Genomic DNA, 13,637 nt, shown 5'->3' with positions numbered 1-13,637 from the left:
CTCTCACTCTCACTCACACACTCACACACTCACTCACTCACTCACTCTCACTCTCTCAGGATAATTCCTGGATGATTTGACTGTTTTCCAGTTTTTCTTTTTGATGTCAATATAACCATTTTTACACACAAGCCTAGATCAAAGACACTTTATAATTAGACTGATTAATGACAGACATTACATTCAGCCATTATTACTGTCAGTGCCTAGACAATGCCTTTTCTGCTTGCCAAGTAAAGGTGCCACGTCTGCTACCTTTAGACAGACCGAGCCAAGTTATGAAACATGACGAAGGCAATCTGCAGCCGGGTTTCCCCCAGAGAACTTGCTAAGCCTGATGGTAGGTTGGAAGGGCGGCTCGCCCTAACCAACGATTGACAAGCCTACAACATGAAAACAACGGATTAGCAAACTTAATATTGTTAATATTTTCACGTAGCACAAATTTTGGGTCCACCAACCAATATTGATTAAATCCACTGGTTCTGTGTTTCCCATCGCGGCACGGAGAAGTTACTCTGCCACTGCAGCAGGCTTATAATACACTGGGGGAAACCCTGTGCAGTACTGTAAGACAGGAAGAACATGGGGTTGAAGGATTGTGTTCAAACCTCACTCAGTCTCTACCAGCTGCAGGAGGGATATCCTTTGTCAGCTGAAAAAATAAATCCAAAGTAAAATCTCAGTCCTGATCCGAGTCCTTGAATGCCAATACAAAGTCTGATCCCGATATTTACGTTGAACTAAATGCTGATTAAACATGTTTCTGATACTGAATATAACAGGTGTAGCCTTTTCAAACGGTTATTAGTCACGTAGTGTGATGAACCAGAGTGACTCATTGAGAAAAGCAGAAACATCACAATGAGCTCATGTTGCCTGAGAACACCACTTTATTTTGAGTGTTGTTGACAGTGGTTTTGGTGATGGGAGGGTTTTGCTACCATGATGGGATGAGAATTGTAAAGAAGTGAAGCGAAAGTGACTCTTCACTTTCGTGAGACTAGCAAAGCATTACTCACTGAAAAAGGAGAAACATCCCGCACGAAGAAACAAATGAAAGTGTGGGGGCAGTTAATACATAATTAGAACCAGTTCAAACATCTTAAGATATGAGTGGAAAGTTATTGTTCTTGCTACTATATTTCTTTTTATTTATAATTATTTTTACCCAAACATAACTAAACCATGTCATGTGATCTGCTACTTCAGCACACTTCAAATATTAGTGGACCACTACAGAAAATTGCAGATAACATTCAATAATTTACATTGTAGACACTCGCTAACTCTGTGTAACATTTTGGCCACAGTATAGCACGCTGACCATACACAGTCCGGCTATATGCTAAACCAAGGTTTCAACCTAGTCTTGTTGAAAGTCCTGTTCCAAAACTGAATTTTAAAAGCTTAAACTTTCACTTATATTGTTTCTACAATTTAAATGGATGATGCAACTCGTGAAATGACCAGCCATATTGTTTTAGAGAAGAGTTCTCACTCTGTTGGAGTTGTGGGAGCCTACAAATACACTCGTCTCCACATGCGATTGTACAGTGGAGTCAGAGCCAGACACCAGCTTGCAGAGAGCAGATGAACAGAAACCTGACAACAAACCAGTTTAATTTTGGCCCGTTATCAAGCGAACACTGATATGACCTGCTGCTGGCAACTTGTATTTTTTTTAAATTTTTTTTTTTTTAAATGATGAAATGAAGCTGCTGAATGTTTTGTACACTGCTGCGTGCTGCTAAAGATAGAGTAGAGGTACAGATTGGTTAGTTTGACCTCTGTTGTAGTTGTATCAATATCACTTCATTTTACTCTGTCATTAAAGAATTGAGTCATTACTTGTTGAAGGCTGTAAGTAATCTATACACATGACTGGATAATTTCAGTATTCAGGAATGAATTATAAAGTACATTTATTTTAACACCTACAAATCACAGTTAGGGGCCACTAATGTAAACGGAGAGTTACACAGTTCACTCTGTTCTAATTTAATTTCCCTCTTTTCTCTCTCTACAGATCAGTCCATCCTCCATTCCCCTTTGTACCTTTTTTCATCCCCCCTGTCTTGGAGTTTTTTTTTTATGTACAGTTTCTGTCTGTCTTCGTTTTTTGGATGCCACCATAAGGAATGTGTATTTTGATGGATGCGTTTCGGAAGAACTCATTTGCCTTTTTATAGGGCTCTGTGCTGCACCACCCCACCCTGAAGACATAAGCACCTAGAGGAAAGCATGGGACCAAGTTGAAAATATATCGATGCACATCGTGACGATTCATATCCACGAATGACACAAAGCCAGCACCAACAGACCACTATGTGACACCCTCCATTCTCCATTTTTTATTTTGGAAGTTTTAACCGATTTGTATCAAGTGCCTTAACAAGCAGTTCAACTCGTTCTAAAGTAATAACCCTTCATTTTCCACCATCTTACTCACGTCATACCACACAGTCACGTTCACCTAATTGAAAATTCGTCACACTAATTTAATGTCAGACCACATAGGTGAATTCATAACTGTTTTTGGTTGTGTCATCCGTTTGCAAGGAATGGAGATAATTAGGATGGAGGCTGGTCTGAATTATCTTTTTGCTGGCTTAGCTGCACTTCTATCTGGCTGACGAATGAGGACACACTTGGATTTTCCATGGACAGAGATGCTGGATTTTTTTCCAAGAGGCAGCCAGACTGCCCAGTTGCTTGTGAAGAAGCTTGTGCTTCTAAAAGACCCAGACCCTTTCCTCTGTCTTCAGCTTTAGAACACTAAAAATGAATAAGCAGCCTCTCAACACCATGAGTCATGAGGATTCCGGTTTCGGTGGAGATTAATTGTAGGGAACGCTTTTTTTTTTTTTTTTTTCTCTTTAATGTCCTGTGTTTCACTTTCCTATGGATGGCCATACTTCTGCAAGACGTGCAGCCGGCGTGGGTTGCACCTTACACCTTGTGTATATACCTTCATTTTAAGATTGTTTTAAACAAGTTCAAAAGGCTGGCTGACAAACTGAAAAGCTTTTCCCCCTCTCTCTTGTTAGCACTGGAGACTGTTTCCTTAATTGCCAGTTTGTTTGATCTGCAATATTGGCCTGTGAATTTATTTATAATTTTAGAAATTGCAGAATTTATTAGAATCTAAAACATTTAAATGACCTTGTGCATGAAATGTTTTTGGAGGCAGAGTTCAACACTGATAATCTTTTAGCCCCTCCAAATTTGATGGCAAGTGCAATTTTTTTCAAAGCTGCACTTAAACTGAGATTGTTTAAATTGTTGCCCTTATTCTCCTGCTACCAGTGTTAACAAGTGTTAAGTCTAGACAGATGGCTTTGTTAAGCTTGTGCATTTGAGTAATGAATTCTTTGTTGTCACCAGCCTTAACTTGTGAAATGGACTCTTGAGACACACTCGAAGATCTCCAGTTACAGTGAGTGTTGTTGGAGAAGAAAATAATATTCTATCATGTAGTAGTACTACTCGCTGCAGTGCAGCTGAATTGGCAGAGAATTTGTTTTCTGGGGGAGGAATTAACTGTTACGTTGATCTATGTGCTCTTTAGCACGGTTTCATTATTTCACAAATGTTAAGGAGGAAGCTGTGGATTTATTTTCCCCTTTTAGAAGAGTGACGGCCGAATGCATCAAAATGAACCATCTGACCTAAAATGTAGCAGGAATTCATTCTCTGTGCATTGCATGTTATCTGGCTTTACTCAAACCAGCTAACAAAAGATGCTTCGACAAAAACAACCCGAGCAGGTTGGGGTGCACTTAACACACAGAGATGGGTTCAGGCAATAACACTGACTGCACTGCTTTTTGTACACTCACCATGCCCAAATGAGAGAGAAGTGTGCAAAACATTCATTTAAAAAATTGGCACGTACGGGGAATGGGCAAGAAGGATTACAAAATGACTATTAGTTGGACTGCTCGTTCAAAAAATAACTTGGGCACCTCAGACTGCTGAGGTTATGGCTTATTTCTCTGCCCTTTATTGCTTTGATATGTGGGGTTTGGGTTACAGTTTCTTTTTGATTTTTATTTCTTTTTATGCAACGTGACAACTTTATTGTGCATCAAGGCGTTCTGACCACTTGATTGTTCACCTTTTTGCAAATGAGGTTCCCTTCGTTATGGTGAGATGCTCTCGACCGTTCTAATCAATGAGAATCATTATAGCACATTTAATTTAAGCTCTTTTTAAAAGATGGTAAAAGGTGACTATTGATCAGTTTAGGATAACCATTTTATTTCTCATTGGTTAGGACTGTGATCCCTGTTCTCTCAGTTCTATTGTTGTCCCCTTAAATACTTGCACATCTGATTTGGCTGATTTGGCTAACTTTTTTGGGTGGGAGGGCTGTGTTTGTGAAAAATATCCAAATGAAATGAATCATTAGTTGAGGGAACAGGGATCTAACTGCACAGGCACTTGGCAGCTGTCTGTTTCTTGTCAGCCCACTGGCAGTAATGGCCACAGCAAATGCTTTCAAAGCTAAAATCAACAATCCTTCGAGATTTGGTGTACTACTACCTTCTGACGGGATGCTGCCTTACGGCCAGTGGCTGCCATTTTGAGAACCTTAAAGACTGAGACAAGAGCATCTTGCCCCAGATTGGGTGATTTAATTGGATAGTTAGTGGAACAAAATTGTCTCATTCTTTAAGGTCTTTTTAAATTCTGGGGAGGGAGGGTTCAATTAGTGCTCTTGCTGCCCTGATGCATACGTTCATCCTCTCTTGATAGTCTCCAAACATTTATAATGACACGTTTTGTGTACAATTTGGCCGTCGTTTAATTTTTCTGCGAATGGGGATGTGAGAGGAGTCCGTTAAGGATTTCTTTCATGACTGATGCATCAGTGAAATAACATGGGAGGGGGGGGAGCCTTTAGGGCATTACAGAAACGGGATGATACGATCTAAAGATCCAAAGTTAAGGTAATGGGTTTAAAAAGGTTTGGAAAAAGTTGCCCTTAAATTTGGAAGTTTTTTTTTTTTTTCAAATGAAATGTTCAAGTGGAGTACACCTTATTTAAAAAAGTCTCCAAATTTAAGTGAATTTAAAGCCTGAGTTCATTTTTTTTTTTTATTTGATGGAAATTTGGACGTTATTTAATTGGCAGATTTTTCAGTGAAGCTAATTTTACAATGGACTTAAGTTCAACGGATGTCATCAATATTATTGGAAAAGATTTGAAAGTTTTGTTGAAAATAAAGCTCACTGAAATTTATTGTGTCTGAAGTTTTTGTTTTCCTCTGCCACCACTGCAGTGTCCTGTTAATCCGCTCTTTCAAAGCTAGGTGTCAGTGTGTTGCTGCTCTTCTGTCTTTATATAAACTGACCTGGAGGCAGTTCTCTTACTCGTACTCTGGACTCACTTCAGTTTGGAGCTCAAGATGCGTAACTTGATGGTATTTTGCTTGCCATCAGTGGCTCTTTTTGCCTGTGTGAGGAGTGCTTTTCCACCACCATGTGACAGGTGAGATTAATGTCTGAAAGGGTTTTGTTGAGGTACTGTAAGCCAGCCAGCAAACGGACATTTCTTATGTTTGTGTTTGTTTTTTTTCTCATTGAGAGTATATTCAGTTGTCAGCAGACCTTTGCCCTCACCTGCTTATTTTTAGTGACCGTGATATGGTTTTATTGCTTCCTTTAACAGGACTATGACAAGATGGCGGTGCATTGTACAAATACACAACCTTCTGTCTGTTTAATAATTAATCTCCATAAATGAATTTCAGTGAAATCTACTGCACTGGGCCCATCCTGCATCAGGTACAGACATTTAAACTGTTTGATGATGACAAGTACTTTGTTGACATGCAGCTGAGGGAACCTCCTGGTAAGTCGAATCTCAGTTAATCATCTTATTATTATTTTTAATTTTTCTTTTGGCATGACAACAATGTGTGGCCACCTTTTTTTGCCCCCTTGTGTCTTTTCCTGCAGATGTTGTTTTGTCAGCCTTTCGAAATCTTTCACAAAGCTTGCCAACCCCGACTGTTCCACCTGCCCAACTGCGGAAGTTCCTCAGCACATACTTTAACAAACCAGGTGGAGAGTTTGTCTCATGGACGCCATCAGACTGGCAAGAGAAGTGAGATCCAGTTATTGGATGTCTCGTACTCAGATGATGTTCTAACTTTTCATCTGTGCTTGGTTGACGTGAGTGGATTTTTACATGCAGGCCGAAGTTTCTGGCAGGAATTGCAGACGAAGAGCTACGCAGCTGGGCTGAAAGCATACATAATCTGTGGAAGTCTCTCGGCAGAAAGGTGAGGATAACGAGTAAAGCTCAAACGCTACGGAATCTAATTAAAATATTTGGTAATCATTTAAGTAATTTTCAAAGAAAATATGCAAAGAAATTGTTGGTGATTCTGTAGTGTGAAGTTTTGATGGTAATATTAGTCTTCTATGATGGTAAATTGAATATCTTGGTTTTCTAATAGTTGGACAAAACAAGCAATTAGAGTATCACAAATTAAGCTTTAGGAAATTGTGATGCACATAGAGTATTCTTTTGATATTTTGTCCAAATTATGAATGGAAAAATAATTCAGATTTATCAGTAATGAAAGCATTCATTCATCATATGTTGTAGCCCTAATAATGAAGTTTTCTTTAAAACATGTATTCCGAGACAAATTCTTAATATTTGAAAGTGAAATATTTCTCCTCCAGATCCACACTGACGTTAAAGATCACCCAGAGCTCTACTCCCATATATACACCCCACATCCTGTTATCGTGCCAGGGGGGCGCTTCAGGGAACTCTACTACTGGTGAGTGAATGATGGAGCCTGTCTCTCAGCTGTCTGTCTGAGAGTTAAAGAGAAGAGTGAGGTCAGAGCGAGGAGAGATCACAGCCCGGCCCAGCCAGGGGTCTCTGCTGTGAGCCCACCGAGGTGCCATGTGCAGACAGTGATGTGAACCTCTCTGTGCCCAACAGGGACTCCTACTGGGTCATCAATGGGCTCCTGCTGTCAGAGATGACAGACACGGCCTACGGGATGATTCAGAACTTCCTCTACCTTGTCAACAGGTGAGCCTCAAAGCACCGTTGAGCTTTTAGAAAGTCCAGTTCGCTGCAGGTAGTACCACAAGCTCATTTTTGAGTAATTTAGTAAGCCGACTTTTTTCTGTCACTACAGATATGGCTTCATTCCAAACGGTGGGCGGATTTACTATGAAAGGCGCAGTCAGCCTCCATTCCTCACTCTAACGGTGGAGAGCTACTATCAAGCAACCAAGGATAAAGAGTTCCTCAGGTGATATTTATGCCTGAGCTGATGTCCTGCCAGACACATTATCATTCTGCAGCTGCCTCGCGTCCCTTCAGAGCAGGAGAAAAAAAAACCCAGGCATATTAAACATCAAAACCTCAGTGCTCGTGTCTCTCTGTGCCTCCGGTGTTGTTTTTCCTAACATGCTTAATTAGAATGTGACACCCCAACTTTTGTGTATAATGATATTAAGGACTGTGAAGAGTAATCTGAATTAAAACATTGCTCCCTGCTGTCTGCACAAACTTGCATGGTTTAGAGCAGCTTTACCAGCGCTGGAGCAGGAGTACCGATTCTGGATGCAGAACCGTTCTGTGGCTGTGACAGTAAATGGGGCGGAGTACGAACTGAACCGTTATCATGTGCAGGCGGGCTTGCCCAGGTATGTCGGAAACTAGTAAATAATAAAAACAAATGTAAGATACGTGGGTACAGTAAGGGGTTCCTTCACCACATTAACAATGTTCTTTGTTCTTCCTAGGCCTGAATCCTACAGTGATGATCTGGAATTAGCTGAACGACTCACTGCTGGTAGTAATGGCTAATTAGTGTTGAGCATGAGAAATATTAGCCTGCTATGGTTATTTTATTCCATTAGAGAGAGAGAGAAATGAATGTACTGTTGTTTATAATTGCTCCTAAACAGGAAAGTGTAAAATGTTCCCCTGATTTCAAGGATCATCTGCGCAAAACAAATTTGCTCTGAAAATACCTCAGTACCATGTTGTAATGAATATTTAATGCTAAACACACTCATTCTTTCACACTGCCGCAAAACAATTTTAAAGAAGAGCCCTTTGAAGGGAGAAATACTTTTGTTGTTCACTGAAATCTTGAATTTTTCTGCCACCAATGTGTGTTTGCTCTAACACATTTTAGAGGTCATTAAGTTATTTCCTCCTCTTTGGAAGAGACATTTAATAAAGCTTTTGAAAAATGTTGCACTAAAACATTTTGTTCAGAGGCTGCTTATTTAACTTTTTGCTCTTCCACTTAACAAAATAAGACATACATGAATAAGTTGCACATTTCAGAGGCTGATTTGATGTGGCTGTACTGGTGGATTCATGTTGTTTTCCTGCCCTCAGAGCGTCAGGAGCAGCTGTGGATGGATCTGAAAGCGGGTGCAGAGTCTGGTTGGGACTTTACATCCCGCTGGTATATAGATGGTGACGGCCACAACAACGGCACCCTCAGAGAGACCCGCACCAGTCAGATCCTGCCAACTGACCTCAACGCTCTGCTGTGCCTCAATGAGAAGACTCTTGCTTCATTTCACAAGATATTGGGTGAGTATGTGAGCAGCCTTTGACCTTGAAACTAACATTGGTTTGCGCAATGCTTTTAGCTCCTAACTGCTGTTACATAATGGTGATGTGCTGTTTCCTGACAGGTAATGGTGACTCAGCTGCACTGTATGACCAGGCTGCTGCCCGCAGACTGGAGGCGATAGAGTCTGTGCTGTGGGATGCTGAGAGGGGAGCATGGTTTGACTACAACCTGGTGACGCACTCCAAACACTTCGAGTTTTACCCCTCCAACCTGGCACCTGTTTGGGCACAGTGCTATTCTCGGCCTGAGATGGGAGACAAGGCAGTACAGTATCTGAAGGTTGGTGGACATTCGAGGCTCTATTGTGGTCTCAAAGGGTCGGTTCAAGTGACAAAGATACACTTTCTTCTAATGGTACCAAGCTATGCAGATACAGTAAGTCTGGTTTAATTTGAGCGGGTTTTCAGATATTCGTTTCTAAGATCTCTGGTACAGTGAAGGTGTGTATAATTTTGATTGAGATAATTAAAGAATTGGGGGAAAATGCATTTTAAAAAAAAAAAAAAAAAAAAGAAACCGCAACTTGTATTTACAGGATTAATGCCCCTGCCCAGAGCACACTGTCAACAGGGACTGTTTTTTAGGTTAGTAGTTCCAATGAAAAAGCCAAATTGCCCATTACCCTTTAGTCAGCAGCAAAATGTAAGACAGATATCTCAAAACCTGGACTCTGGGGCTGGATACCATTAGGGGTGAGTAACAAAATACACTCATAGGCCATGTTATTAGATACATCCGTACAATCTATCAATCAATTGTGTGTCCTGAATGGTTTCTTTTTTTAAGAAATGAACATAAACTGGTGTTCTTACAATAACCGAACACTGTTTTCAAATATTGACACGTTAGAATATTGCATTAGATTGTATAGGTGTTCTTAATAAAGTGCCCACTGAGTGTATCTATTTATACCGTTTGTGTGAAAGAACCGTTAACCTGTATTTATCAAGACTAGGTTGAATGAGCATGGAAGATTGTGTTTTCACAAATGTCAACACAGCTGCCCACTATCTTTTGTTTGCCACTGCAGCTCCACTCTCACCATTTAGGCACACCAGAATTAAACTGCATTATTTTCCCAACATTTTTCCTTAAGGCACCCCTTTTCTATAATTTATTAAACTGCAGACCCCTGCTTAAGTGACATATTTTATGGATATTTCATATGATATTCAACTGTACAATGAACCCAAATATTTTTTATTTTATATCATTTTTAACAATTATAATCAATCTAATTTCTCACACCCCTTAAAATCCAGAAGGCCTTGTGACCCCCGAAGAAGCTTTAGCGACCCCTAGTGGGGACCCTGAACCTCAGGTTTGGCACCACTGTGCTACAACATGCATATCAGCATATACTCACTTGTCCTGTGTTTGCATTTGAGAAAAAAAAAAATCTGAAAACAAAAGGGAGAAATGAAGGTGTATTTCATGATGGCACTTTCTAGGATGTATCGTAGTCAGAGCAGACGGGCCCACTGAGCCAGACAGCAGCCTGCTACACAACATGACGACAACCCACATTAGCTTTTCTGCTAATGTCTCTTCCTCTAACTTACAAACACGCCTTGTCAGCTGCACTTTTTTGAACGAGCCACCAAACAAACATTCAGCGGGAAAATGTGCATTGCTAGTCGTCTAGTTTGCAGGCTAGATGGTTAATTATCTTCTCAGCTGCGGCACATTAAAGTGTGTAAACGTAGCTGCAAATGTCACCTCAGTTTGGTTAGATGCTGGTTTGGTCTGTACTCTTCAGTACCACTAACAATGCGCTGTTTGCCCGTGATAAGTAGGCTCCAGCACAAGTTTGTTTACTTTGTTTCTCATTCCCATTGCTGCTGTCAAACAAACAGACACCGACACACCTCTCCAGCTGGCTGGGGAAATATAATGCTCATTTTCTTCTCAGACCTATTAACAATAAATAAATACAAAAAGTGCTGACATTATTTTTGACTAAATGTGATTTCAGTTGGACTTTTGCTGAAGTGCTTCTTGGCAGGAAGGCGTGATTGTTGCTTATTTTATTTGCCCACCACCATGTTCAGCATGAATCCTCCCTCCTCTCTGAGTCCCACCTCGTAGGATGTTACATGTGCTTTATGGACTGTGCTCATTTGCTCCAGCAGATGGCGCACACACACTACACTGGTTTTCTCCAATCATGCTCCTGTGGTTGCTCTTCTCTCCATATCTGTACAGGGCAGTGGTGCTCTCGAGTTCCCCAATGGAGTTCCAACGTCGCTGAGAGAGTCTGGGCAGCAGTGGGACTATCCTAACGCATGGCCCCCCCTGCAGCACATGCTCATCGATGGTAGGTTGCAATCAGTTGATCTGTCATGATGAGAATTTCCTGAAACCTGTACTGATTATTCACCAATTGCTCAACGTGTTGCTCTCTTGTCTTTGCATAATTTCTCAAAATGGACAGTGGTTGTCGGGTGGTAGTGCTTTCTTTCTCTGCTCTAGCTTTATACTGAAATGACACAAAGCAGGTGAAATACTGACCTTCAGGTTTAATTTGAGCGCGTTTACAATCACACCTTCTAAAGGTATCCTGTGGACATTCCTTGAGTTGAATGCTTAATGTATTTTACCCCCTCTTAAAACATTTGCGAAACCAATTTTCTTGAAGTGTTAAACTGGCATTGTTATCATCCTCATTTGCTCGCCAGCGGTCTTCTTCCTTGCTTTCACTGGCACATTGTTGCATTTCTCATCTGTATCTGGTGGAATAGTTTGAAACCACTGGCAGGAATGTGTGTATCTGCATGCACGTGTCCTTAACACAGCAAGATTAGGCACCCACTTGCTATAGAGTGCAACCAGTGATTAAAAAAAAAAAACTCAATTTACCGCTTATGGGGGCAGAAAGTAATTGGACAATTTGCGTATATAGTCATCACATTTATTATTTGACTTCAAATCCAACAATCCCACAGACATCAGCAGACACTTGGAATCTGCCCTTGTGATGCTCTGCCAGGGCTGCACTGCAGCCAGCTTCCAATCTTGCTTATTTCGAGGGATTTTTGCCTTTAGTCTGGTCTTTAGCAAGTGTGACACATGTTTAGAGTGACTGATTTCTTGCCCTAAAAACTCCCTGGTTGTGTGATTAGGATCACTGTCCTGCTGAATTTCCATAAAACTGGAGGATTATGTATTAATCTTACACACACGCACACATAAAAGGGCGGTCTTCAACAAATACACTGAAGCCTGAGGGTCAGCAGTCGTAGTCATTGTCAGTCATTTCAAATCCAGTCTGCTCTCTGAGTACAGAGTCAACACAACAGTATGTCACATACCTAATATTGTTTATACTTAAAGCAGCCTCGTGGTTTAAAAGGCTTTCTTGGATTTATGCAATAATCCAAATCTTGTATTTCCAGGTTTATCCAAACTGCCTTCATCAGATGCTAAACAACTAGCATTTGATTTGGCCCAGCGTTGGATCAAGACCAACTGGGTGGCCTACCAGAAGTATAAAGCCATGTTTGAAAAGGTGAGTTTTCTTAAGGTTTCAGTATTGCAGAGCTGGTGTTGTGCAGTGATAACGCAGCTGGCTCAGAATGTGTAATTTTCTTCCTCCTTGACAGTATGATGTGAACGGAGATGGCAAACCCGGTGGTGGAGGAGAATATGATGTTCAGGTATTTCTTTTCATGTTCTGATGGTAAAACTAATGTGCTTATAGTCACACAGGTCTTTGTAATTTCATGCAGAGCCTTGTCAATTCTTTCTACCTCACTTGAACTTGAACACACTTGCATACTCATGCACATATACTTTCACTTCTTTATCAGTATCTGCCTTTTCTGTGTAATTTTCTTGTTGTCATACTTTTCACTTTGGTTTTCTTACTATTTCTATTCGAACAAATTAGTTTTATCTTTCTCTTGAATTTCATCACTTTTTCTGCTTTGCTAAACAAAAACATCTTTATGCATCATCATTCTCTGCTGTGTTGCCCTTTCGGTAGCTGGGTTTTGGTTGGACCAATGGCGTGGCCCTGCAGCTCCTGAACCAATATGGTGCGACTCTCACCTCAGGTAGCAGTCGTGTGTCTTCCTGCCTCCTGCTGCCTCTGGTCATCTCAGCTCTCATGCTCCAGTGAATCAGAGGTGACAAAAATGCATCATTCCTGGTTTCACTGCGCTAAATCACTCCAGTCCACTGACAGACTTCAGACAAACACCATTTGACATAAAAAATTAGACTGAATTGTGCCTATTTGAACAAGTTTTGATATTTTGCTAAATCCTATATGATCAGATGATGATTATTTGCAAAAGGAACAGGATATGATTAATCATAACTAAGAATTCCCTCTATGAATATTTTAGTATTTATCCTCAGAGGTAAATGATCTCTGGCAATATCGGAGGATGCAGATCATGTAGGCACTTCTCTCAGACTCTCTCCAGTAATGCTGGCTGCTTGTTGCTGCTTGGATCACAACATTAACTTGTCCCAGATATTGAACTGACATTACAGACAGTCATTCACCTAATTCAATTATAAGGTTTATTGCTGAACTGTAGCTGAGGCCTTCTATTTGCATGCAAACTGAAGCTGTGACTGAAAAGATGTAAACAACCTCATGTGAGAAATAAAATGTGAAGTGAATGCATTAATGTTTAAAACGTAGCACTACTTATTATAACTGACTTCAAGACTCTTTTATTTAAATTCAACCAAGGAATTTTAAATGATGATAAATGACAATGTAGCATTTTAAATAAACTTGCAAGGAATCACTTTCTTTGGCATCATTTCATCTTCCTACATATACCTTTACAAAGTGCACATGTTAAAATTAACATTATTTTTAACAATACATGGTACAGATTTGGTGGCAGTTTCGCTACTTCACAATAAAAGGCACCCTGTATTCCACCAGCTGAAAGCTTTTAATGTTACAAGGTAGCAGTGGAATATTGGGTTTACATTAGAAACTTAATACAGCTCTGACACGATGTAAAGAGAGTGAACACT

General features: G+C 40.4%; 2 protein-coding genes across 3 annotated transcripts in view; both read left to right on the top strand.

Annotated features, from left to right (window-relative positions):
* Window positions 1–5,248, top strand: part of ddx6 (DEAD (Asp-Glu-Ala-Asp) box helicase 6) — a 10,658-nt gene extending 5,410 nt beyond the window's left edge. For both annotated transcript variants that reach the window (XM_035679935.1, XM_035679936.1), the window contains exon 13: window positions 2,030–5,248. The gene's annotated coding sequence lies outside the window, so the exon portion shown is untranslated. The remainder of the gene's footprint in view (window positions 1–2,029) is intronic.
* Window positions 5,249–5,365: 117 nt separating this feature from the next.
* treh (trehalase (brush-border membrane glycoprotein)) lies at window positions 5,366–13,393 on the top strand. The gene is made up of 15 exons (XM_035679934.1): window positions 5,366–5,497; window positions 5,760–5,860; window positions 5,968–6,115; window positions 6,206–6,293; window positions 6,703–6,803; window positions 6,971–7,063; window positions 7,173–7,289; window positions 7,564–7,686; window positions 7,786–7,835; window positions 8,393–8,593; window positions 8,698–8,915; window positions 10,842–10,953; window positions 12,032–12,144; window positions 12,239–12,292; window positions 12,622–13,393. Exons 1-15 carry the CDS (start codon window positions 5,415–5,417, stop codon window positions 12,754–12,756), a joined length of 1,737 nt encoding a protein of 578 aa, XP_035535827.1. The 5' UTR covers window positions 5,366–5,414; the 3' UTR covers window positions 12,757–13,393.
* The last annotated feature ends 244 nt before the right edge of the window (window positions 13,394–13,637 follow it).

The sequence above is a fragment of the Morone saxatilis genome, unplaced genomic scaffold (assembly GCF_004916995.1).
Source record: "Morone saxatilis isolate NCDOM2014 unplaced genomic scaffold, NCSU_SB_2.0 Contig8, whole genome shotgun sequence".
NCBI classification, from domain to species: domain Eukaryota; kingdom Metazoa; phylum Chordata; class Actinopteri; family Moronidae; genus Morone; species Morone saxatilis.
Note: the sequence above shows the minus strand (reverse complement) of the source record. Positions and strands in the feature narration are given on the sequence as shown.

What these genes read in the sequence shown, in the direction of transcription:
- treh (XM_035679934.1), top strand. Translation starts at nt 5,415, where the DNA reads ATGCGTAACTTGATGGTATTTTGCTTGCCATCAGTGGCTCTTTTTGCC. An exon ending in TTCAGGGAACTCTACTACTG is followed by an intron (nt 6,804 to 6,970) that starts GTGAGTGAATGA and finishes TGTGCCCAACAG; the next exon opens with GGACTCCTACTGGGTCATCA. An exon ending in GTGCAGGCGGGCTTGCCCAG is followed by an intron (nt 7,687 to 7,785) that starts GTATGTCGGAAA and finishes TGTTCTTCCTAG; the next exon opens with GCCTGAATCCTACAGTGATG.